Consider the following 24119-nt stretch of genomic DNA (forward strand, 5'->3'; position numbering starts at 1 on the left):
TATCAGATTCAAACAATAACAACCGTACCTATGAAAAGGCAACACTGTAAAGATTATACCAGTCCCTAAAACACAAATACACCTCCTGTTATGAAAACAGAACAAATCAGACTGCTATAGATCCCTAAACAGAAACTACACGCTAGCAAAATACCTCATCTCTGTCACACATGCACAACACAGACAGACCATCACCAAATAGAGAATAAAGTGACCATAACACAGGGCTTCCCAAATCTGTCCTGGGGACCCCATAACCAGTCAGGTTTTCAGGATATCCATAATGAATATGCATGAGATAAATTTGTATATACTGAGTCTCCATAATATGCAAAATTGTCTCATGCATATTCATTGTGGATATCCTGAAAACCTGACTGGCTGTGGGGTTTCGAGGACAGGTTTGGGAAGCCCTGCCATAATGTATAAACCAAAATATGCAAAAACAAATTGAAATGGAAACTACAACAAGCCAGGCTATGTATGCAATGCAACAATGGAAAAACAGAAACATCACCATTTCTCATAAAACATCAAACAATAAAATCAAGAAATATAAATCATCAATCATATTAGTAAAACTATACTAATAAAAAATACACATTTCAAAACAGCTGATGAAAAGAATAAAATCCAAATATTAAAAATTCATATAAAAATTTTGTAAATCAATAAAATATTTCAAAAGAGTTCATATATCAAATAACATCGAATAATTATATTTTATAAAGATAAACAAATTTCCTGAACTCCATACCTAGCAACCTATGATTTCCAGTCACCCTTAGATTGTTATGGATTAATGGGGCAGGGAGCCTGTATTATATATACATACATACACACTCTCATATAAACACTCCCTCTCTCTCTCACACACACACACCCTCATTCATGCTCTCACACATACTCCCTCTCTCACACACACACATGCTCTCACACACACTCCTTCTCTCTCTCTCTCACACACACACACATACACGCACACCACACACATGCTGTCATGCACACTCCCTCTCTCTCTCTCTCTCACACACATATACACACCATACACAAGCTTTTACATGCTTTCATGCACACTCCCTCTCTCACACACAAGAACACACACATGATCTTACACACACTCCTTCACTCTCTCTCTCATACACACACACACACCATACACATGCTTTCACTCACACTCCATCTCTCTTACACATATACACACCATACACATGCTTTTACATGCTTTCATGCACACTCCCTCTCTCACACATAAGCACACACACACACATGCTCTCACACACACTCCTTCACTCTCTCTCTTATACACACACACACCATATACATGCTTTCACGCACACTCCCTCTCTCTTTTTCACACATATACACACCACACACATGCTTTCACATGCTATCATGCACACTCCCTTTCTCACACACAAGCATACACACACATGCTCTTACACACACTCCCTTTCAGACTCTCATTCAGGGCATCCCTTTCAGCCCCTCCACTCCTTTTTTGGGCTTCCCTGGGATGGGACACAGGGGCACCACCAAGCCTCTTCTTCGGCCACTGCGAGTTGGGATCAGTGGCAGCCAGGCCTCTCCTTTTTGCCGCCTGACAGCTGCTGGAGCCCACAGCTAATGATGTCCTTGCCTGGGAGTCTGTTTACCACCTGAGTCAGGTTCACCCTGGTTTCCTTGTACTGGATTTTGGAGCTTGTCATCCTGTTTTCAATCTGAAAAGATCCAGAATGCTCAGGACTTGTTAAGGTTGACCTGGGTCGGGTGTCAATTGTGGAATCTCATTTCTTTTCTACCACTCATTATGCAATCCCTGAATCAAGTCACCTAACTTCTCCCTTCACTTAAACTCAGCCTGTAAGCTTTCTGAGACAAAGATCTCTAATGATGTTGATTTACCTTGTGTAAGCTGGCAGTGCTTTATTAATTATTATTATTATGCATTATCAAAATAATGGAAAATGGGCTTTGAATATTCTATATCAAGCAGTTGTACTAGCCAAAAATAATGAAATGAAGGTCCCCCTATTTTGTTATAATTTATATAGTTTATATAGTTTATTATTTTAAATTGTTACCGTACTAGGATGGCACATGATTAATTTATAATCTATACCACCCATATTGAGTTTGAAGTTATAATGTAAACCGAACTGATGTTTTTCTATGAAGTCCGGTATATAAAAACCACAAATAAATAAATAAATAAATAAATATTTCTCTTTATCGTGCCCTTCTGTAAACCGTTGTGATGGTTATTTACCTTAACGAAGGTAAAGAAAAGTTTTTAAATAAATAAATAAAATAATTTCTAAGGTCATCTTGGTATTTACAGTATTTGCATTACGTTCACTCAAGCCCAGTTAAGCAAAGCACAAAGGCAATGTCAATCATGTGTTTAAGGAACTCCATTTCATATCTCTTTGCAGGGCACCCCATCTGAAAAGACCCTCCCAATGGCCGATCGAGCCTGAGGGGTCTGGTTTCTCCAAAAAAAGAGTGTCCCCATTCAGTAAACCGCTTTTCTACATACAGCCCAGTCCAGTATTGGGTCTTTACGCAGAGTTTTGTGTCTACCTGCTCAGTTCATTATCAGCTAGGGTGAAAAATAAATAGAATACATTTTTGGAGAGGCACAGGGGATGGGCAGAACCTGCATTTTATGAGGACCTAAAAAAAAAAATAAAAAAAAATAAATAAATAAATGAAAGAGCATTTTATCAACATGGATGTCATCGGCGGTGAAAAACAAACAGAGTTCCACCCAGCATGTTACTTTACAAGGTATTTAATCAATGGAATGAGAGAGGTTTTCTGTCAGGTTTATTGGCCAGGCTGAAAATGTACACCTCCACCACCAGCAAGAGCGCAGGGTCATAAGCACACTGCATCTCAGTCAAGACTTGTGTGCCTTCAAGTCTTCCCGCTGCCTCACAATGCTCCATTGTTGACAGTAGGCCCTGGGAGAAACTAAAAACACTCTTGTTTGCCTTCTCTGTTCTGGTCCTCTTATCTTATCAGCTTTACAGCTACAATGGCCCAGGTGTACTCACCATTTTACCATCCAGCAAACTGTGGCTTGGGTCCAGGCCTGCCGGAGAAACCTGCTGTAAAACGGACTGGCTGGTTGCCATGCCGCTGTTGCCATGGTGACTGATGGACGAGGAGGAAGTGACCTCATTGTTTCCCTGCTGGTTGTATCTCACCCCTGGGGAACGATAACAATAATAATAATAATAATAATAATAATAAAAATCTATCATTTACAAATATCTCTCTGTGGCTCATTTCTGAACCCACAATGGCACAGGGATGTGCATTCCCTGGAAGCAAAATGGGAAAGGGGAACAAAATATCCTGTTTTTTAAACAAAAGGAAAACAAAATTTCATTTGTTTTCACTGGTTTCAATTTAAAAAATAAATAAATAAAACAAGGCCGCCACTGCCACAAAGAAAATGTTTTAAATCACTCCTGGCCCTCCCCCAATCCCTCTTGCACTCTCCTACTCTCTTTGTTGTGTTATATTTTCTTCACAGGGCAGGAGCAATTCCCGTTTGCTCCTGTCCTGTCAGTGAATCAATTGCAAATGGTGCTGGCAGACCAAGGTTGGCACCATTGTTCATTTCTTCCATACAAGAAAATAGCGCTGGCCTGGTGCCATTTTGTGTGGTAGAAATGAATTATGGCACCAGCCTTGGTTTGCAGGCACAATTTAGAACTGACTCACTGGCAGGACAGGAGTAATCCAGTACCATTCCTGCCCTGTGAAGAAAATTTCAAGCCAAAAAGAGGGTAGGAGGATACAGGAGGGATTAGAGGAGACAAGAACATAAGAAATTGCCATACTGGGTCAGATCAAGGGTCCATCAAGCCCAGCATCCCGTTTCCAACAGTGGCCAAACCAGGCCACAAGAACCTGGCAAGTACCCAAACACTAAGAGGTAGATTTTCAAAGGGTTGCACGCGTAAGATGCGTGCGCAACCCCCGAAAACCTACCCCTGCCTCCCCCTGCACGCACCGAGCCTATCTTGCATAGGCTCGGCGGTGTACACAAGCCTCAGGACATGCGTAAGTCCTGGGGCTTGAAAAAATGGGCAATCTGGGGACGGGGCACCAGCCCGGGGGCATTCCGGGGGCGGGACCGAGGCCTTCGGAACAGCCACCGGGCCGGGGGATGGAGAGCCGGCGCGCGCAAGTTACACTTGCCCGGAGGCAGGCATAACTTCTTCAATAAAGGTCAGGGGGGTTTTAGTTAGGGCTGGGGGGCGGGTTAGATAGGGGAAAGGAGGGGAAGGTGCGGGGGGGGGGGGCGGAAGGAAAGTTCCCTTTGAGGCCGCTCCGATTTCGAAGCGGCCTTGGAGGGAACGGAGGCAGGCTGCTCGGCTCGGCGCACGCAGGTTGCACAATTGTGCACCCCCCTGAGCGCGCCGACCCTGGATTTTATAACATGCAAGCAGCAGCGTGCGCATGTTATAAAATTGGGAGTAGATTTGTTCACTCCGGGTTGCACGAACAAATCTACACCCGCACGCATGTTATAAAATCTGGCCCTATGTATATCCCATGCTACTGATGCCAGTGATAGCACTGGCTATTCCCTAAGGGGTAGATTTTAAGAGGCGCGCGAACAGCCTACTTTTGCTTGCGCATCAGACTCAAGCAAAAGTACGCTGGATTTTAGTAGATACGCGCGGAGCCGCGCGTATCCACTAAAATCCTGGATCGGCGCGCGCAAGGCTATCGATTTTGTATAGCCTGCGCGCGCCGAGCCGCGCTGCCTCCCCCCGTTCCCTCCAAGGCCGCTCCGAAATCGGAGCGGCCTCGGAGGGAACTTTCCTTTGCCCTCCCCTCACCTTACCCTCCCTTCCCCTACCTAACCCACCCACCCGGCCCTGTCTACACCCCCCCCTTACCGTTGTCGGGGGATTTACGCCTCCCGGAGGGAGACGTAAATCCCCGCGCACCAGCGGGCCTGCTGCGCGCCGGGCCGCGACCTGGGGGCGGGTACGGAGGGCGCGGCCACGCCCCCGGGCCATAGCCACGCCCCGTACCCGCCCCCAAAACGCGGCCGACACGCCCCCGAAACGCCGCGTCGACCGGGCCCGCTCCCCGACACGCCCCCGACACGCCCCCCTCCGAAAACCCCGGGACGTACGCGAGTCCCGGGGTCTGCGCGCGCCGGTAGGCCTATGTAAAATAGGCTTACCGGCGAGCAGGGCGCTGAAAATCCGCCCCAAAGTCAACTTGATTAATAGCAGTTAATGGACTTCTCCAAGAACTTATCCAAATCTTTTTAAACCCAGCTACACTAACTGCAATAACCACATCCTCTGGCAACAAATTCCAGAGCTTTATTGTGCATTGAGAGAAAAAGAATTTGCTCTGATTAGTCTTAAATGTGCTACTTGCTAACTTCATGGAGTGCCCCCTAGTCCTTCTATTATCCGAAAGCATAAATAACCGATTCACATCAACTTGTTCTAGACCTCTCATGATTTTAAAAACCTCTATCATATCTCCGTCTCTTCTCCAAGCTCAACAACCCTAACCTCTTCAGCCTTTCCTCATAGGGGAGCTGTTCCATCCCCTTTATCATTTTGGTCGCCCTTCTCTGTACTTTCTCCAGTGCAGCCAACTATATCTTTTTTGAGATGCGGCGACCAGAATTGTACACAGTACTCAAGGTGCGGCCTCACCATGGACGATACAGAGGCATTATGACATTTTCTGTTTTATTTACAATTCCCTACCTAATAATTTTTAGCACTCTGTTTGCTTTTTTGACTTACACAACATTCTGAGCTGATGATTTCAATGTATTATCCACTGTGATGCCTAGATCTTTTTCCTGGGTGGAGCTCCTAATATGGAACCTAACATCGTGTAACTACAGCAAGGGTTATTTTTCCCTATATACAACACCTTGCACTTATCCACATTAAATTTCATCTGCCATTTTGATGCCCAATCTTCCAGTCTCGCAAGGTCCTCCTGAAATTTATCACAATCTGCTTGTGATTTAACCACTCTGAATAATTTTGTATCATCTGCAAATTTGATTACCTCACTCATCATATTCCTTTCCAGATCTTTTATAAACATATTGAAAAGCACCGGTCCAAGTACAGATCCCTGAGGCACTCCACTGTTTACCCTTTTCCACTGAGAATATTGACCATTTAATCCTACTCTCTGTTTCCTGTCTTTTAACCAGTTTGTAATCCACGAAAGGACATTGCCTCCTATCCCATAATGTTTTAGTTTTCTTAGAAGCCTCTCATGTTTTAGTTTTCTTAGAAGCCTCTCATGAAAATCCAAGTATTTATTTATTTTATTTATTTATTTATTTATTTATTTATTTATTTAAATATTTTTCTATACTGAAGTATAGCTAGATGCCTTCACTCCGGTTTATAGATACAACAACTTAGTACATTTTGTCAACAACTGATACAAACAGGGTATAACAGTGATCAAACCGGGTAATGATCAACAAATTGATTGAAACTTAAGTAAATTAAAAACAACTTAGAGTGGGTTAGTTTATATAATTTGAATTGTGTTATCATTGAAGGGGGAAATATATTTTAACAGACAGAAGTGGATGTCAACGTTGATTTACCTATGAGGAACTAATTTTAGAGTCTGTGGATGATTATATAATATCATTGTTGTCAGTGAACAATCAAGCTTAAACGTTCTGGGGTAGATTTTCAAAGGGGTACGCGCATATGATACGCATATGATACGTATATTTTGCATAGGCTCGGCGGCGCGTGCAAGCCCCGGGACGCGCGAAAGTCCCGGGGCTTGCATGGAGGGGCATGCTGGGGGCGTGCCGCGAGTGACGTGGCATTTCGGGGGCGGGCCGCGAGTGACGTGGCATTTTGGGGGCGGGCCCGGGGGCATGGCGCCGGCCCGGGGGCGTGGTCAAGGCCTCCGGACCAGCCCCCGGGTCGGGTGATGGTGCTCCAGCAGCCCGCTGGCATGCGCAGATTTACGCCTGCTTTCCGCAGGCATAAATCTGCCTGGTGCACGAACAAAAGTACGCCCGTGCGTACATTTATAAAATCTACCCCAGCATGTAATAGTCTTGGGATTGTTCTTGCATAACCGAAATTGGTTATGTGTTAGGTAAGTTGTTAGGTAAGTACAGTACATCTACTGGCTCACCTTTATCCACATGTTTATTAACGCCTTCAAAAAATGAAGATTTGTGAGGCAAGACTTGCCTTGGGTAAATCCATGCTGTGTTCCATTAAAACATGTCTTTCTATATGCTCTGTGATTATGAGCTTTAGAATAGTTTCCACTATTTTTCCCAGCACTGAAGTCAGGCTCACTGGTCTATAGTTTCCCAAATCACCTCTGGAGCCCTTTTTAAATATTGGAATTACATTGGAGGGACAGGAGTGATTTAAAAATCTTTTTCCAGCAGTGGCGGGACTCAGCATTTTTTTAATTTTCATAACTTTTTTTAAAATTTTGTTTGTTTTTCATTTTAAATACTGTAAATGAAAAAAAACAAAATAATAAACAAAATAAAAAAAACAGAAACAAAAACAAAATGAATAAATGTCTGCATATCCCTACAATGTCATTCCAACACAATGAAAAAAAAACATTTTTTTAACAATCTTTAAAAAGAAAAGAGGAACAATTATTTAAAAAAAAAAAAAAGCAATTAAAAAGTTCCAAATTGGAAACATTTTTTTTCTAAACTATATGCCAATTAGAAATATCTGCTAATATACGTAAAAAGTTATAAGGCTACTTAGGTAAAGGGATAGCATGTCTTTCAGATCCTCCTCAGGGTAAGAGCAAGATCCTCATAGGAAGGCAGTCACCCTCATAAGCATATTATTTCCCTCTTTATACATCAACAATGTCACCCTCCTAACTATATCCTTACTCTCTACTGATATCAATGGTGTCACCCTCCTAACTATATCCTATTCTTCCACATGTCAATCATGTCACCTTTCTACTTATATCCTCCCCCTCCAATAAATCAATGGTGTGTTGCGTTCGTACCTCTTTTCACCCTCTCTACCTTGGGAGCAACTCCCTTCGGCTCTGACGGACAGATGCAGCCGCAGCTTCTCCCTGCCTCTTAGTTCCGGTGTCCCTGGGCTGGCTTGACGCTACGGATCCGTCATGTTCCTGATGATGTAAGGGCGCGCACGCTCCAGACTTTGAACCAGCAAGGGCACGAACCTCGGGGGCTTTCCCCCGTAGTGACGTCATCCATTTTCATTTTAAAAGGTCTTTGTTTGCTAACCTCTAGCGAGTTAGCAAGGAACTCCAATGGGACTTGCTTCGGCAGTCCACGCTACTTGCAACAACGATCCGAGTTAGCCTGGGGAATCCTTCTCCACTGCTCGGCCTTTTCAAACTTACCAGGAGTACCCGCTCTACGGGGGCTCCGCTCTCTCTTCTTGATTACAGATTGTCAAGATGGGATCCGGTACTCGCTCCTCGAGGGCCTACGTCCCTGAATACTCAGAAGATTCCTCATTGCCTGGAAGCGATCGCAGACGTGAACACAGTGAGTTCTATTGTAAATAGGAATCGGTACTCGCTCCACGAAGGCCTACATTCCTATAGCTCTGAAGACTCCCTTCCGTCCAAGACGTTATCGCAGGTACGGAGATCGTGAGTTATATTGGCAAGATTGCAGATAGGAACCGGTACTCGCTCCACGAGGGCCCATGTTCCTAGAACCCTTTACAGACTCTCTTCTACTCTAGAAGCCATTTCATATACAGCTATTGTGAGTTCTTATTACAAACTGTTTATAGGAACCAGTGCTCACCTACGGCTCCTGTTCCTGAATATACTGAAGAATCTCTGTGGCATAGAGTCCACTGCAGACATCTACTATTGTGAGTGTACCATCTTGTATCCAGTATACCCTGTCTACTCACTACTTCTAGTCTCTCTACAGCTCAGCAACCCAGAGATTATATTTCAGTATCAGAAGGACTTCAGCCCTGCCAGACACATCGACTCACTACTGCCACCACTGGTGGTCCAGCTTCCAGCCTAATAAAGAACTATTTGTGTTTATTTCATATTCCAGGCTAGCCGGTGGTTCCTCTCAGGATCTCCTCCTGGGGGCGCTGTTATCTGCCATCGGCCCAGGGATTCACCTTTTCCTCTAAGTAGCCATTCCTTACACTACTGTCACTCTGTGGGAGCCAACCACTTCAGTCCACTAACACTGCTTACGGAAGTATTATATAGATAGCTAACTCCTCTTTCTCTGGGACTTGCCAGCAGCCTATATATAACAGTTTGCTACTCCGTAGCGGAGGCTTGATAGATTGCTATCTCAGTAGCGAAGTACTATTGTTAGCTCCTCTCCTCAGAAGAGTATCATTGAACAGATTGCCAACTCCTCTTCCCTGGGCAGTTGATCCTTATCAGATTGCTACCTTCTTCCCTTACAGGAGCATCTAACAGCAGTTCGCTAACAGATTACTATCTCCGCCCTCCTGGCGGGGTAAGCATTACAGATAGCTAACTCCTCCCTTCTGGAGGAGCAGATCATGACAGATTGCTAACTCCTCCTCCTTTCAAGAGGAAAGCAGAACAGATTGCTAACTCCGCCCTCCTGGCGGGGTGAGCGATAACAGATTGCTAACTCCTCCCCTCTGGTGGAGAAGAGCGTAACATGGTGTTGCCCTCCTAACTATATCCTACTCTTCCACAGATGACAACTTTGTCACCCTCCTACCTATATCCTCCCCCTCCAACAATATCAATGGTGTTGCCCTCCTAATTATATCCTACTCCTCCACAGAAGTTGATGATGTCACCTAATTATATCCTTCCTGTCCACTGATATCAATGGTGTTGCCTTCTTAACTAGGTCATTCTCCTCCGTAGGCTTCAATAGTTTCACCCTCCTAAATATGTCTTTGACTTCTGTGGATGTCAGTCATTTCACCCTAACCATATCCTTCCCCTCCATAGATAAAAATGATGTCACCCTACTAACCATGTCACTCTTCTCCACACAAATTAATGATGTCATCCTCATAACTATATCCTTCCTCTCTACTGATAGCAATGGTGTCGCCCTTCTACCTATATCCTACTCCTCCACAGGCATCAATGATGTCACCCCTAATACCTATATCCTCCCCCTCCACCAGTATCAATAGTGTCACCCTCCTAACTATATCCTACTCCTCCATAGATGTCAATGATATCACCCTTCTAACTATATCCTTCTCGTCTACCAATATCAATGGTGTCATCCTCCTATATCCTACTCCTCCATAGATGTCAATGACAGCCAACCAACCACATCATTCTCATCCACAAATTTCAGTGACATCACTTGCCTAGCTGCCCTATGGGTTCAATGTAGACATCAATATCATCACTTTCTTAGATACCGTCCTTTTAACTATTGAAAATGGCAAAAATCCCGCTCATCACAGGCTCACTAGGGTGAGATGTGTATGAGTCCCTCCCCGGGGAGGGGAGAGTTTTCCAGTCATTGTACAAAAGCAAGATTTATTAGCTAGACTTGGATTCTGGAGAGAACTGAGCTCTGTGGTCCCTTGTCACTGCAATGACTGGCGTAGACAGAAACTGAGAGAGGGCTCAAAATCTAGGAAAATTCTAAAATTCTGTTTTGAGTTTGAAGGGTTTTTTTTTGGGGGGGGGGGGTTTTGTCAAGGACCTGGGTTACAAATAGTTTAAAACACATGACATTCCCTGGAAGCAAGAAAGCACATCAACAACCTTTCTCCTGATTAGATGATATCGTTGTAGGCATACACCAGCCTCGCTACTATCTGATGAACTGATATAAATCCTCTCTCCCTCACCTTTGAACAGTAATTCCTATCTTGCATCATGCATGCATGTTTGATGTGATTGCAAAGCATTCAGATAGAAATAGAGATATATCTGTTTGCAAGATGATAAATATACAACTGCCATCTCACACTGGTCAGCTGAACAGGCTGATCCAGTTCTGGTTTTGCACCATTGGCTGCATTGATTGTCGGGTCTGATTTTCTTAGGGAAGTCAGAGGGGGGAAAAAATCAGAGTTACAATCTGTGCATGATATAGTGGGGCAGAACCAGGATTGGATCAGCCTGTTAGTCTGACCCGAGTGGAGATGTTAAGCCTAAAACTGTACTGTACTGTGTTGTGCCGCAGGGCATTGCAAATTCTGAACCGGAGCATCCATGCCATGCAGTATATCTGCTCAGTCTGTGTATTAAGGAGTGACCCCCCCCCCCACCCCCATTCATTCCTCAACACCTACCCAAAGCCATGAAGCACACGGAAAGAGCTGCAACAGGCTGATGCGTACCACGAAGACCCAGATTTATTTTAATGAGTCATTGTCCAGTCCGCATAATCTCAGGAAGCGATGGGAAAGGCATGGTCACTGTGCTGGGTCCCAAACGTGTCAAGGACTCTCTGCAGTACACGTCACCAACTAAAGGGTGTCTTTGTCACTCTGTGTACCTAAGGCACTGGTACAATGCTCTGCTGTTTCCTCCAGATCTGACTGCCGGCCAGGGAGGCCAGGCGAGAGGGCAGAGAAAAAAAAGGCGAGAGGCAGAGGCTTGCCCTGCAGCACCTACACAATCCACCCACAAATAGGGGTAGATTTTATAACATGCGCGTGCGCGTCCATGTGCGCACGGCTCCTGGCGCGCACACATGAATGCGCAGATTTTATAACATGCGTGCGCAGGTTATAAAATCTGTAGGCTGCGGGCGCCGGATTTTATAATCCGCGCACGTATGTGTGGGCAGCACGCACAAGTGGGGGGGGGGGGGGAATTTATGCAACCCCCTGCCTAACCTTCCTTCCCTTCCCCTCTCCTCCCCACCCCCTAAAGCTTACCTACCTGGCCTTAATTTTTTTATTTTATTACTTGCTGCTCCTCGGGAGCAGAAGTAATTTACACGTGCCAGCCGGCTGCCAGCGCGCGCTTCCCCGGGACAGTGGCTAATGGCCGCTGTACTGGCTGGCCTCCATCCCGCCCCCTCCTTGTGCGCATATCAGTACTTACGTGTGTGGCTGGGCCCTTTAAAAAATCTGCGCAGCCCCTGCAGGGCTCAGCCACACACATAAGTACCGATTTTTACGTGCACCAGGCATTTAAAATTTGGCCGATAACCTCTATGTTATTGAAGTTGTATGCAACATTTTAGGGTCTGGTCCACTTGACATGTTTTATTTTTTTGCGGTGATGATGTCATCACAGCTTACTTCAGCAGGTCAGAGGAGCCCCTGCATTTTATTTTGCTTTTTATTAACCACCAGTGTGCCCATCTGCTGTGCACTTTCCACCTGCTATAGGAGCAGGTGGCAGGAACGAGAAGAGACACCATAGTGCCCAGACTTTGGGAGAAGGAATGCACGCTCGCTGTTCCAGGCAGACCTCTCTGCCCCACAGCTAAACTCATGCACGCTCGCTGTTCCAGGCAGACCTCTCTGCCCCACAGCTAAACTCATGCACGCTCGCTGTTCCAGGCAGACCTCTCTGCCCCACAGCTAAACTCATGCACGCTGTGGAACCTCATCTGAGGAGAACAATTTTTCACTGGCAAAAAAAGGAAAACTAAAAAAAAAACCCTCTCATGTCTTATCATCTTTTAAACATTTGATTTGGGAATGCTAATTAGCTTCTCATCAACTGAGGGCCAACCTGGGATCACTGACAATGAAGGAATGTTCTTTTTGAGATGCGTGAGCCTGAGCGAGCATCCCAGCCATACACGGAGTAAACATTACTCAACAGGGCCAGTGTCACACATTCTTAGACTGTGTTCCTAGCCTCATGCAAAGTGTGTTCTAATAGCTGTGGGAAAACCTTAAAACGCTATTTAAACAGCAAGAAGGCAAGATAACAGCATCACTGGCATTTTGTTATCTTGTACCTTTTTTTTTTTTTGTTAACATAAATCTTAGGACACTCATATTTTTCTATCAAAAGCTGAATTCATGCTGTGAGCATAAATGAACACCACAGTAAAAAAAAAAAAAAAAAAAAAAAAAATCTTATAGTGAGGTCAGTTGCTGGTAAGCAGTTTTACACCCTCCTGATTCAGGGATACAGCTGGTTCGGAATCTGCCCTGGTGGGGGTGGGGTCAGGAATTTCGGGGGTACCACTGATTTATGAGGGGTAATAATCTGTCTGGGCACCATGTTAGTTCTGTATTGAGAGGTGATTCTCTCAATATAGCAAAGCTTTTCACAGCTTCAGCTCCTTTTTACTGAATATGATGGGAAAGAATTCTTTAGATGCCTTGAGGAATCGGGACCGATGGCATTGCCCAGTGGATTGCGATGACCAGAATTGGCAGGACAATCAATTCAGCGGGTTTAAATTGTTGAGCTGAAAGAGTTTGCCCTGTAAGGGTGTGCATGGGAAGAATGTCCATTTCGTTTTGGTTTTTGTTTCATTTACTAATTTTTTTCATTGTGTTTCTGCATTTTAGCACGCACTAAATGGTTTTAGCGTGTGCTAACAAATCTAAGCAACATTTTGTGGTGTCATTTTGAATGAGAAACACAAATACCGTCGGTGTTTTCCATGTTGTTGTAAATGACTAAGCATCCCTATTGCCCTGTGGCCGATTGATGTTTGGGTTTAGAAGCCACATAGGACAAATGCCACAAGAACAACGTCTCCCTGCTTCAGACAAATAGTTGTGGGGATGCTGAAGCTAGTTTGTCTAGAAAACATGGGAAAGCTAATAAAACATTTCAGTGGGCTGTGCGACTGTGGATCCAAACAATAGCAAGAGCCTAATAAAGAGACTTTTATATTAGGGCTGTAAGGCTAATAAAAGTATCTCAGAAAGCGAAGTCATTCACTTAGGCCCATTACCAGCAATTGAAATGCAGGGATCCAGCTTAGACGGCCGCAGTGGGTCAAATAAATCTCTTCACGCTGAGTCTCTTTCAGTCCCCGAGATAGAAGGGAATAATTATTTTATTTTAAAACACATTTCTGCAGGCTGTAAAGATAATGCAATTTTATTTTTTTTTACATACGATTTAAAGAAGGGTCTCCAAGCATGGATGCAAGAAGAGTCACATTTTTATTGCGAGTGTGCCACTTAGAGCGCAGATTGGCACAAAATAATCGCTGCAGGCACGGGATTAAAAAATGCAGAATTTGCAGGTACGCGTAAAGGGAGTTTTTGCCCTTTTTGTCAAGAATTCTCCCATTCAATGCAGGTAGCGGAAAAATATACAGAAGCTGCTATTTTTTCATTCATTTTTTTTCACTTTGCCTAAATGTCTGGTTTTGGCCTTTTGACTGTGAATGCTCCGGCACACTGCTCAGAGGCTCTGGGCAATTTCCACACCTGTTATGGGCGACTCTTATCGATCGCCAACTCATGAAAATATTTTTTACTGACAGTCTGCTAACTTGCTGTACGGACACACGTTTCACTGTTGCTGTTTGGTGCACAGCTGGGCTTGCTCTGCCGAGATTCACCCCTTTGGGTGCTAAGATGTAGCCCCTCAAATCCTGAGTACTGCAGCCTCACACATCCTGAGCCCACATCACCAGAGACAAGAGCATGGCTGCTTATGATTTTTTTTTTTTTTACCAAGATGAAATTCTTTTTATGGACATGTCATATTTGTTCTATTTTCTTATTTTTGTACTGACTGTCAGGAAATTTACTGACAGTTTGCAACCCTGTCCCCTATCATTCAGCCAGGAAATCTCAGCAGTGGTTTCTTCTGCTTTTGATTGCAGCTTTAACCTCCAACTCTGTTTAAGAATGTGTTTGATTTTACCTCTTCACCATCACCAATAATATTAATTTAAAAGATTAACTGCCTAATGAAGAGGCTTTAGTACCGTAGTATCTTATGTATCTTCACTGGGGACGGCCTGAAAACCAGACTGATTGGGCGCATCCTGAGGACTGGGTTGAGAACTACTGAGCCAGTGAATGTCTAAAAGATGCCTTCAGACATTCACTGCCTCGGTATATATCATCCCAGTCTTCAGGGTGCACCCAGCCAGGCTGGTTTTCAGGCCGTCCCCAGTGAATAAGCAGGAGATAGACATGCTGGGTATGTCTGGACGAGTGGCCAGCTCTACCCCACTGCTTTGCTGGTTTTGCTTGAACCAAAACTACTTCTCCTGGCATTCGGCAAGAATGCACCCGTCGGATGCTCAAGGTCTGATCTTTAAGCGATTAGGATAGCCTCAGAGGCTGTGATGTGCTTCATGGTCCCCTTTAATTAACCTTTACGACCTTGCAGTCTGTGAGGGGGTTGAGCTGATGGAAAAAAATTAGGAAAGGCTTGGATTAATAGATTTCTTCCCCGGAGTTGGGTTATCTGGTCGGCTTTCTTTCAGAGGAGAGTCCTGAGGAAGAAAATGGGCATGAAAGAGGTGGAGTCGAGAAGAAAGTGGAGTAAATTGGGAGGGACGTGGACACAGACAGTGATTATGGAATGAGACATGCAGCCGGGTCCTCCTGGCGGGCTGCGAGTACAGGAATAAGCCTCAGGTGCTCACGCAGCCGGGTCCTCCTGGCGGGCTGCGAGTACAGGAATAAGCCTCAGGTGCTCACGCAGCCGGGTCCTCCTGGCGGGCTGCGAGTACAGGAATAAGCCGCAGGTGCTCACGCAGCCGGGTCCTCCTGGCGGGCTGCGAGTACAGGAATAAGCCTCAGGTGCTCACGCAGCCGGGTCCTCCTGGCGGGCTGCAAGTACAGGAATAAGCCTCAGGTGCTCACGCAGCCGGGTCCTCCTGGCAGGCTGCGAGTACAGGAATAAGCCTCAGGTGCTCACGCAGCCGGGTCCTCCTGGCGGGCTGCGAGTACAGGAATAAGCCTCAGGTGCTCACGCAGCCGGGTCCTCCTGGCAGGCTGCAAGTACAGGAATAAGCCTCAGGTGCTCACGCAACCGGGTCCTCCTGGCAGGCTGCAAGTACAGGAATAAGCCTCAGGTGCTCACGCAGCCGGGTCCTCCTGGCAGGCTGCGAGTACAGGAATAAGCCTCAGGTGCTCACGCAGCCGGGTCCTCCTGGCGGGCTGCGAGTACAGGAATAAACCTCAGGTGCTCACGCAGCCGGGTCCTCCTGGCAGGCTGCGAGTACAGGAATAAACCTCAGGTGCTCACGCAGCCGGGTCCTCCTGGCGGGCTGCGAGTACAGGAATAAACCTCAGGTGCTCACGCAGCCGGGTCCTCCTGGCGGGCTGCGAGTACAGGAATAAACCTCAGGTGCTCATGCAGCCGGGTCCGCCTGGCAGGCCGTGCGCAGGGGACCTAAGCAGGTGTGTTGCTAGGTACTTAAAAGATCTGGGGGCCGGGGCACAGCCCTTCCCCACCACACAAATGATTTTGATAATTAAACTGGAGACACAAGAGTAACTGAGATGCAGACCCATCTCAGCCCTCTCTTCTTTCTGCACACAGTTGTAGTTTGGAGAAGGGAAGCCTTAGGCTACACCGAGCAATCCCGCAAGGTCCATGTGATTCAGCTTCCAGTCTCCTGCACTGCAGACTGCTCCTCACCGAGTCCCAGGACCGCTGCCTGTTAGGCCTCTTCTGGTGCTGGGGGGTGACCCTTCCCTTGTGGCTCCTGCACAGCTCATGGACTGAAGTACAGCCGAGGAAGCACGGAACGGACAGGCAGGGACCCAGCGAAGCACAAAGAACCGCGTCCCTCCAGAAAACAGGGCGCCATCTGACTGCACCCAATTCCAGTGCGGCAATGGTGTCTCTAGGCAGAAGGACTGGAGGAGATGACCGGGAAACAAGCTGAGTATGGAAGGAGGCAAGCCAAAGTGCCACTTCTGTACATCACCACTCCCACGACATGGCCTCCCGGATTGAAATTCTCTATGAAAGATGCAACAGGAAAAAGCCCCCAAGGAGCGTCTGTGCAATTAAACCCCTTCTCTGCCAGTATCATTAGATTATAAGCCCTCTAGGGACAGGGAAATGCCTACAGTATCTGAATGTGATTCACATTGAAGTGGCTGAGAGGCGGAATATAAATCAAATAAATACCATTAAAATTATTTGATAGCATCATTCAATCAATTCTTCTATATAGATACGGGTGCGAACTCTGTAATCTATACAGGAAGAGACAGAATCTCAACATCCCTCCTGGCACCTCCAGTTCTGTTTCACACACTCCGCATCCACAGAAATTCTGTCAGCAATGGACGCAGGAATTTCCCCATACAATTCAGCATCCAAAAAAAAAAAATTATTAAAATTCTGGTGGGAGGGCAGTACGCTGTTTTAGTCGGTACACAAAGTATTGAACTATTTCACTCTTATTTATTTTTATAACTCTCTCTGATCTTTAAAAACATTTCTAACGGACAATATTCATATAAATTAAACTTATTGTTTCAAGTTATGTGCACATTTTTTATGTGCTGTATTAAGATATAAAAAATATTTAAAGTTGTTGATGCTGTACACACTAATCACGTCATTTTTTGGATGGAGGTTGGTGGTTGATGATTAGAACAAGTCAAAATCATTACCAGGTGGTGATGTTGAATATATGAAACCTGTCACCTCGTCCATATATATTTATTGGATGACTTTTTGAGGTTTTTTTTTTTACTTTTTGTCTAGCTTAGTTGCAATTTAAAAAAAATTATAAAGTGTACAGATGGAACTTGGATTTTGAAGGTGTTTGAGATTATTTTTCACTTTTTTCACAGCAGCATATACACCATCCACTGGCAGACACATTTTGATGTAACACTAAATCCTGCAAAAAAGACACAGTACCTATATAGCAAACCTGCTATACTATGCCAGCACCAACTCCCGGGTTTCAGATAGGAGCAACCCTGCCTAAGAAAGGGCAGCAAATCAGATATTACTACAGGCCCTAGAACACCAATACACTAGCCAAACTGCTATAGATCCCTGCAGAGTGACTACATGCTAGCAAACATGCAGATCACAAACCAACCCTTACATAATACAAAATAAGGGACCACAAATTAAAAACGGAAGGTTGCAGACAGTATTGAAATGGAAACCCCAAGAAACTAGACTTTGCATGCAGTGCAACACCAGAGAATGAGAACAAGTGCACTTTCTCCTGAACTGAGCAAAATACAAAGATATAAGAAATGCACATTCCCAAAGCTGACATATTCCATTCTTTAAAAACAAAAGATAAAATATTTTCTTCTCTAACTTTTGTTGCCCGGGCATTTAATTTTTTTAATCAGGCTCACTGTGGTCTCTCTTTTTGGTCTTCTCCTATGTTCTTTTCCAGGGTCTCCTTTCCTCTCTACATCTATCTAACATTGATCTTTCCCTCTCTTCATTCATAGCTATCGCCACTCCTTCTCCATCATTATTTAATTCTACTCATATTCTACTTTTTGGCAGTTCAAAGCAGATTACATTCAGGTACTGGAGCCGACGTTTAATTTTACCGGCGTGGGTTGTCAAATCCGCTGACAGCCACGGGTTCGGAAAACAGACTCCGGCAAAGTTGAGCATCCATTTTCCAACCCGTGGGCCGCGGGCAGATTTTCTTTTTTAAATAAGTTGGTTTTTTTTTGGGGGGGGGGCCTCCGACTTAATATCGCTATGATATTAAGTCAGAGGGTCAGAGGGTGTACAGAAAAGCAGTTTTTTCTGCTTTTCTGTACACTTGCCCGGTGCCATCTGAAATTAACGCCTGCTTTTGGCAGGCGTTAATTTCTGAGAGTAAAATGTGTGGCTGGGGACACTTTCTGTATTGCTCGTGACTAACTAATAGGCTCATCAACATGCATTTGCATGTAATGAGCGCTATTAATTGGGGGGGGGGGGGGGGTGCTGGCCGCGCATTTTCCATGTGCTATTACCCTTTACACTATAAGGGGTAATAATAGCGCATCATAAACATGCGGCCAATCTGTATCGGCCTGTAGGTTTGCTCCTGAGGCAACAGAGGGTGAAGTGACTTGCCTAAGGTAACAAGGAGTGGCAGTGGGATTTGAACCCTGGTTTGTAGCTCACTGCTCTAACCACTAGGCTGCTCCTCCACTGCATTTAATAGGCTAGCCCCTAGTCTCCCTCTGTTTACCCCTCACTTACCTACCAGCTTTATATCTCCCCTTCTCACCCCTCCCCCAACCCTCCCATTCCCCACTCTGTCTCTCACTTCTTCTCCAGCCTCCTATTCCCCCCTGTACCTTTTACCCCTACGCTAGTCCTCCATTTCTGCCCACTCTACTCATCCCCTCCCCAACTCTCATGTACCTTCCTCTCCCTCTCATCCTTCCACCAGCTCTAGCTTCTTCCCTGTCACTCATTCCTTCTCTGATTTCTACATTGTTCTTCTGTCACTTATCTCCTACACCGTCTCCTATTACCCCTCTTTCACCACCTTCCCAGACCCATTCCCATTCTCTCTCACCCCTTCATAGATGTATTAATTTTCTCTCTCTCATCCCTCCACAGCACCCCCCATTTCTTTTCACTGATTCTCACCCTCTCTCCTGCCCTCCAGGTCATTCACATCACCCATCAACTTTATCCTACCCTTCAGCCATCTTTTCTTACTCCCATCTCATAATTTCAACCCATCTAACATTCTTCCACTCATACCCACCCAATTGTTGAGTCCCTACTGTCTCCCATAACTCTTGCTCTGCACCCCACTATCTCCGAGTCCCCATTCTCCCACTCAGCTTTAGTACCTGTTCTGCCAAACTCTTATCCAGAACCTAAGTCTCCATTCTTCAACTGTTCTTCTCAATTCCTGAGTCCCTACATTCACCCTAGTGCCTGAGTCCCATTCTTCCCCTGCTGTCCCCCCAGTCCCCTGCTCTTCCCCAAGTTTCGGAGTCCTATAATTCCCCTGCACTCCCATTCAGTCCCCAAGACCCTTTTCTTCCAGATTCCTACCCAGTTGCCAAGACCCCATTCTTTCCCTGCTTTCACCCTAATCCCCAAGTCTTATTCTTTCCCTGTTCTCCCCCAATCCCCCAAGTCCTTTTCTTCCCCTACTCTCCCCCAATCCCTGAGTCCCCATTCTCCCAGATTTCCCCCAGTCCACAAGTCCCCATTCTTTCCCTGCTCTCCTCCCAGTACCTGAGTCCTATTCTTCCCTTGTTCTCCCCCTTAATCCTCAAGTCCCTGGCCTCCCAGAACCCACCCAGTTCCCAAATCCCTATTTTTACCGTGCCAAAGTCCCCCAATCCTTGCTCTCCCACTCAGGCCCTTGTCCTCCCCCGCTCTCAAGAACATAAGAAGTGCCATGTTGAGTCAGTCCAAGGTCCATCAAGGTCAGCATTCTGTCTCTGACAATGGCCAGCCTGGGTCACAAACACCAGGCAGATCCCCAATAGTTGATCTATTTCTTGTATCTCACTCCCATGGATAAGCGCTTGGCTTTCCCAAGTCTATCCTGCTAATAACTGTTTATGGACGTTTCCTTCAGGAACTTGTCCAAATCTCTTTTGAACTCCGCTACATTACTTGCCTTGACCACGTCCTCCAGCAACAGATTCCACAGCTTCACTGTGCCCCGGGTGAAAAAATACTTCTTATGATCTGTTTTAAATCTGCTGGTTGCTAGTTTCATGGAGTGGCCCCTAGTGCTAGTGTTTGAAAGAGTAAATAACCGTTCCCCATTTGCCCATTCCACCCCATTCATGATTTTATAAATTTCAATCATATCCCCTCTCGGTTGTCTCTTTTCCAAGCTAAAAAAAGAGTCCTAATCTATTTAGCCTTTCTTCATAAGAGAGCTTTTCCATCTCCTATATCATTTTTGTTGCCGTTCTCTGTACCTTTTCTATGTCCACCTACGTCTTTTTAGAGATTGGCCGACCAGAAATGCACACAATACTCAAGATGCGGTCGCACCTCGGCGCTGTACAAGGGCATTAACGATATTCTCAGTTCTGCTCTCTCTTCCTTTCCAAATAACTCCTAACATTCTATTTGCCTTTTTGACTATTGCTGCACACCGAGCCGAAGATTTCAAGGTATTGCCCACAAGGACTCCGAGGTCCTTTCCCCGGGTGGTGACTCCTGCCACAGAACCCAGCATCGGGTACCTGTAGTTGCAATTATTTTTCCCTACGTGCATTACTTTTCACTTGTCCACCTTAAATTGCATCTGCCATTAGGCAGCCCAGGCTCCCAGTCTCACACGGGCCTTCTGCATTTCTTCACAATCTGCTGCTTTAATGGTCTGACACAATTTTGTGTCATCTGCAAATCTGATCATCTCATTCGTCATTCTGTCTCCAGATTATTTATGAATATGCTAAATAGCACAGGTCCCAATGCAGACCCTTGGGCTGTCCCCTAAAGACCATTGGAAAACTGACCCTGCAATCCTACCCTCTGTTTCCTGTCTTTTACCCACTCACCAGTCCACAACAGGACACTGCCTCCAATCCCATGACCCCCTTCCCCCACCCCCCAATTTCCTGAGGAGAATCTCATGAGGGAATTTGTCAGATGCCTTCCGATAATCTAAATACACTACATCAACTGGCTCACCTTTATCCGTATGCATTATTTACACCCTCAAAAAAATCTAATAAATTGGTACGGCAAGATTCCCCTTTGCAAGGTCCATTACACCATGTCTATCTGTGTGGCCAGTAATTTTATTTCTAAGAATAGCTTCTACCATTTTGCCCAGCACCGACATCAGGCTCATTGGTCTATAGTTTCCCAGATCACCCCTGGATCTCTTTTTAAAAACTTACGACACATTGATCGTTTCCAGTCTTCTGGTACTGTGGCTGTTCAAGCAGGTGATCTTTGAACCACGCTGGCTCCATAGATACAAGAGCCCCCATGGATCAAACAGCTTTTATTTCCACCGCGTGGGCCACAGGAAGGAAGGGGACCCGAGACAGAAGGAAGAATTACAGCTGCTGGCCGAGACTGAGTTTGGGGGTCACCTTTGCGTAAGCTGTGCGGTGCACGGTGAATCGGAGGAGACAATTGTTTGTTTGGGGTTTGTTTTTTTTTTTTTTATAGCAGCTGCTGAGACTTGGGGCATGGGCTCTGTGTGCTCAGAGCTAACGACGCCCTTGGACCTAAAAGATCAGTTAGTTGGGCGGCAGCTTTGTGCTTAGCATAGAAAGGGAGTACTGGACGTGCACTAAACAGGGGATCTTGTATGCTCATAAACCAAGATGGAAGCAGGAAGGCAACAAAACCTATGTAAGGAGTGCTATCTTACTCTACAGGTGCAGATGAGATAAATCCTGAGCAGTGTGGACAGGAGTAACTGGGGAGACTGGATGGGCCGGTGGCTCTTTCTCTGCCATTATCTATTGGGAGGTTCACATTCGGAAGTGTTTTGATGGATAAGTCAGATGTTATCTGCCTAAATGAAGATTTGGGCACTCGGCTAGCTATATTTTAGCTGGCCAAGTTAGTGGCATTCTGGGGGTGTAACTGGGAGGAGTTGAGTTAGCCGACTAACTCTGGTCGGGCCAAACAGCTGTCCTATATTTAGCTGGATAAAGTTAGTCAGCTAACTAAGGGCCAGATTCATTAAGGCTTTTCTCCCATTTTGTGTCTAAGGGAAAAACCCTCAGTGAATCAGGCACTAACAGCCCGATCCAGTAAAGTCCGTGGGAGAGCGGACTAACGCCCGCTCTCCCGGCGCGCGCACCGGCCCCTCGCCGGTGCGAGCGATCCAGTATTTAAATTAGGCGACGCAGTGCAAACGAGGAAAAGGAGGCGCTAGGGACACTAGCGCGTCCCTAGCGCCTCCTTTTGGCCTGGAGCGGCGGCTGTCAGCGGGTTTGACAGCCGACGCTCAATTTTGCCGGCGTCGGTTCTCGAGCCCGCTGACAGCCACGGGCTCAGAAACCGGACGCTGGCAAAATTGAGCGTCCGGTTTTCGGCCCGACAGCCGCGGGCCGAATTCAAAATTTTTTTTTTTTTACTTTTTTTTACTTTTGGGGACCTCCGACTTAATATCGCTATGATATTAAGTCGGAGGGTGCACAGAAAAGCAGTTTTTACTGCTTTTCTGTGCACTTCCCTGGCGCCGGAAGAAATTAGCGCCGACCTTTGGGCGGCGCTAATTTCTTAGAGTAAAATGTGCGGCTTGGCTGCACATTTTACTTACTCGATCGCTCGGGAATACCTAATAGGGCCATCAACATGCATTTGCATGTTGAGGGCGCTATTAGGTGCCGCGGGTGGGCCGCGTGTTTTCCTCCCCTTACTGAATAAGGGGTAAGGGAAAACACGCGTCCAGAGCAGGGTGACAGTGCGCTCCGACGGAGCACACTTTACTGGATCGACCTGTAAGATAGCCAGTCGGCTATATTCAATAGTGTGGCTGCATCACTGAATACACCTCCAAAGTTTACCAGATGAGCGTATCCAACTAACTTTGCTATCCGGGCGGTGACTGAATGTGGGCTTCAGTATTACTATGATACTATGTAATAATAACGTTCGATGGGGAATAAGTGATCTTCATCTTATTCCAGACTCGCAGGGGACAGAACAGGTTAGAATTCAGGCGCTGGTCAGAGTCCACTCACCCCGGCGAGATTTAGAAGACAGCACCCCCTGGTGGTCACTGGAAACCCTCTCACACAGTAAGAGGGGTTGTACCCAGCACCTAGGGATTATTGGTGCTTGAAACTGCAGGCAGACCCATTGGGAAACTTAACAGGAACCACGCATCGGAGTGATCTTAGAAGAGAAAAGCAAAAGGCTCGCCTAACATCTCGTCATTCTTATTACAGTAAGAGCGATCCCTCCTACTAGCGGCCTGCTTTAACTCTGCTAGCCAAGAATACACAAATGAATGAGGGAGTCCACTGGAATCTCAATAAGAGAAAGAGCTACGTTTTTCCTACCAGCCACTTGCCTTTGTTTCCTTTTTCTTGCTTGTGCACATACTTCCATGCCACAAGTTTTTCCCCACCTCTCATCCAGTGGCTTTTCATTCTAGGTGTATGCATAGAGATGTTGGCTGTATGCACAAAACCCCATCCCATTAATACTGCAACAGGAAAACCACGGGAAAGATCTGTTTACTCACATCAGTTCACAAGGAAGTGAACTCCGTGCGCTCCTAAAGCTTAAGTCCACCCCCTGCGGTGAAAAATCCCAAATTC

At 45.9% G+C, this 24119-nt stretch overlaps 1 protein-coding gene across 2 annotated transcripts in view; it reads right to left on the bottom strand.

Moving 5' to 3' along the window:
• HNF1B (HNF1 homeobox B) overlaps positions 1-24119 on the bottom strand; it is a 94629-nt gene that overhangs the window by 20866 nt on the left and 49644 nt on the right. For both annotated transcript variants that reach the window (XM_029611816.1, XM_029611817.1), the window contains exon 5: positions 3060-3214. In XM_029611816.1, the coding sequence (XP_029467676.1) occupies positions 3060-3214 (155 nt within the window). The remainder of the gene's footprint in view (positions 1-3059; positions 3215-24119) is intronic.

Source organism: Rhinatrema bivittatum, chromosome 8, assembly GCF_901001135.1.
Source record: "Rhinatrema bivittatum chromosome 8, aRhiBiv1.1, whole genome shotgun sequence".
NCBI classification, from domain to species: domain Eukaryota; kingdom Metazoa; phylum Chordata; class Amphibia; order Gymnophiona; family Rhinatrematidae; genus Rhinatrema; species Rhinatrema bivittatum.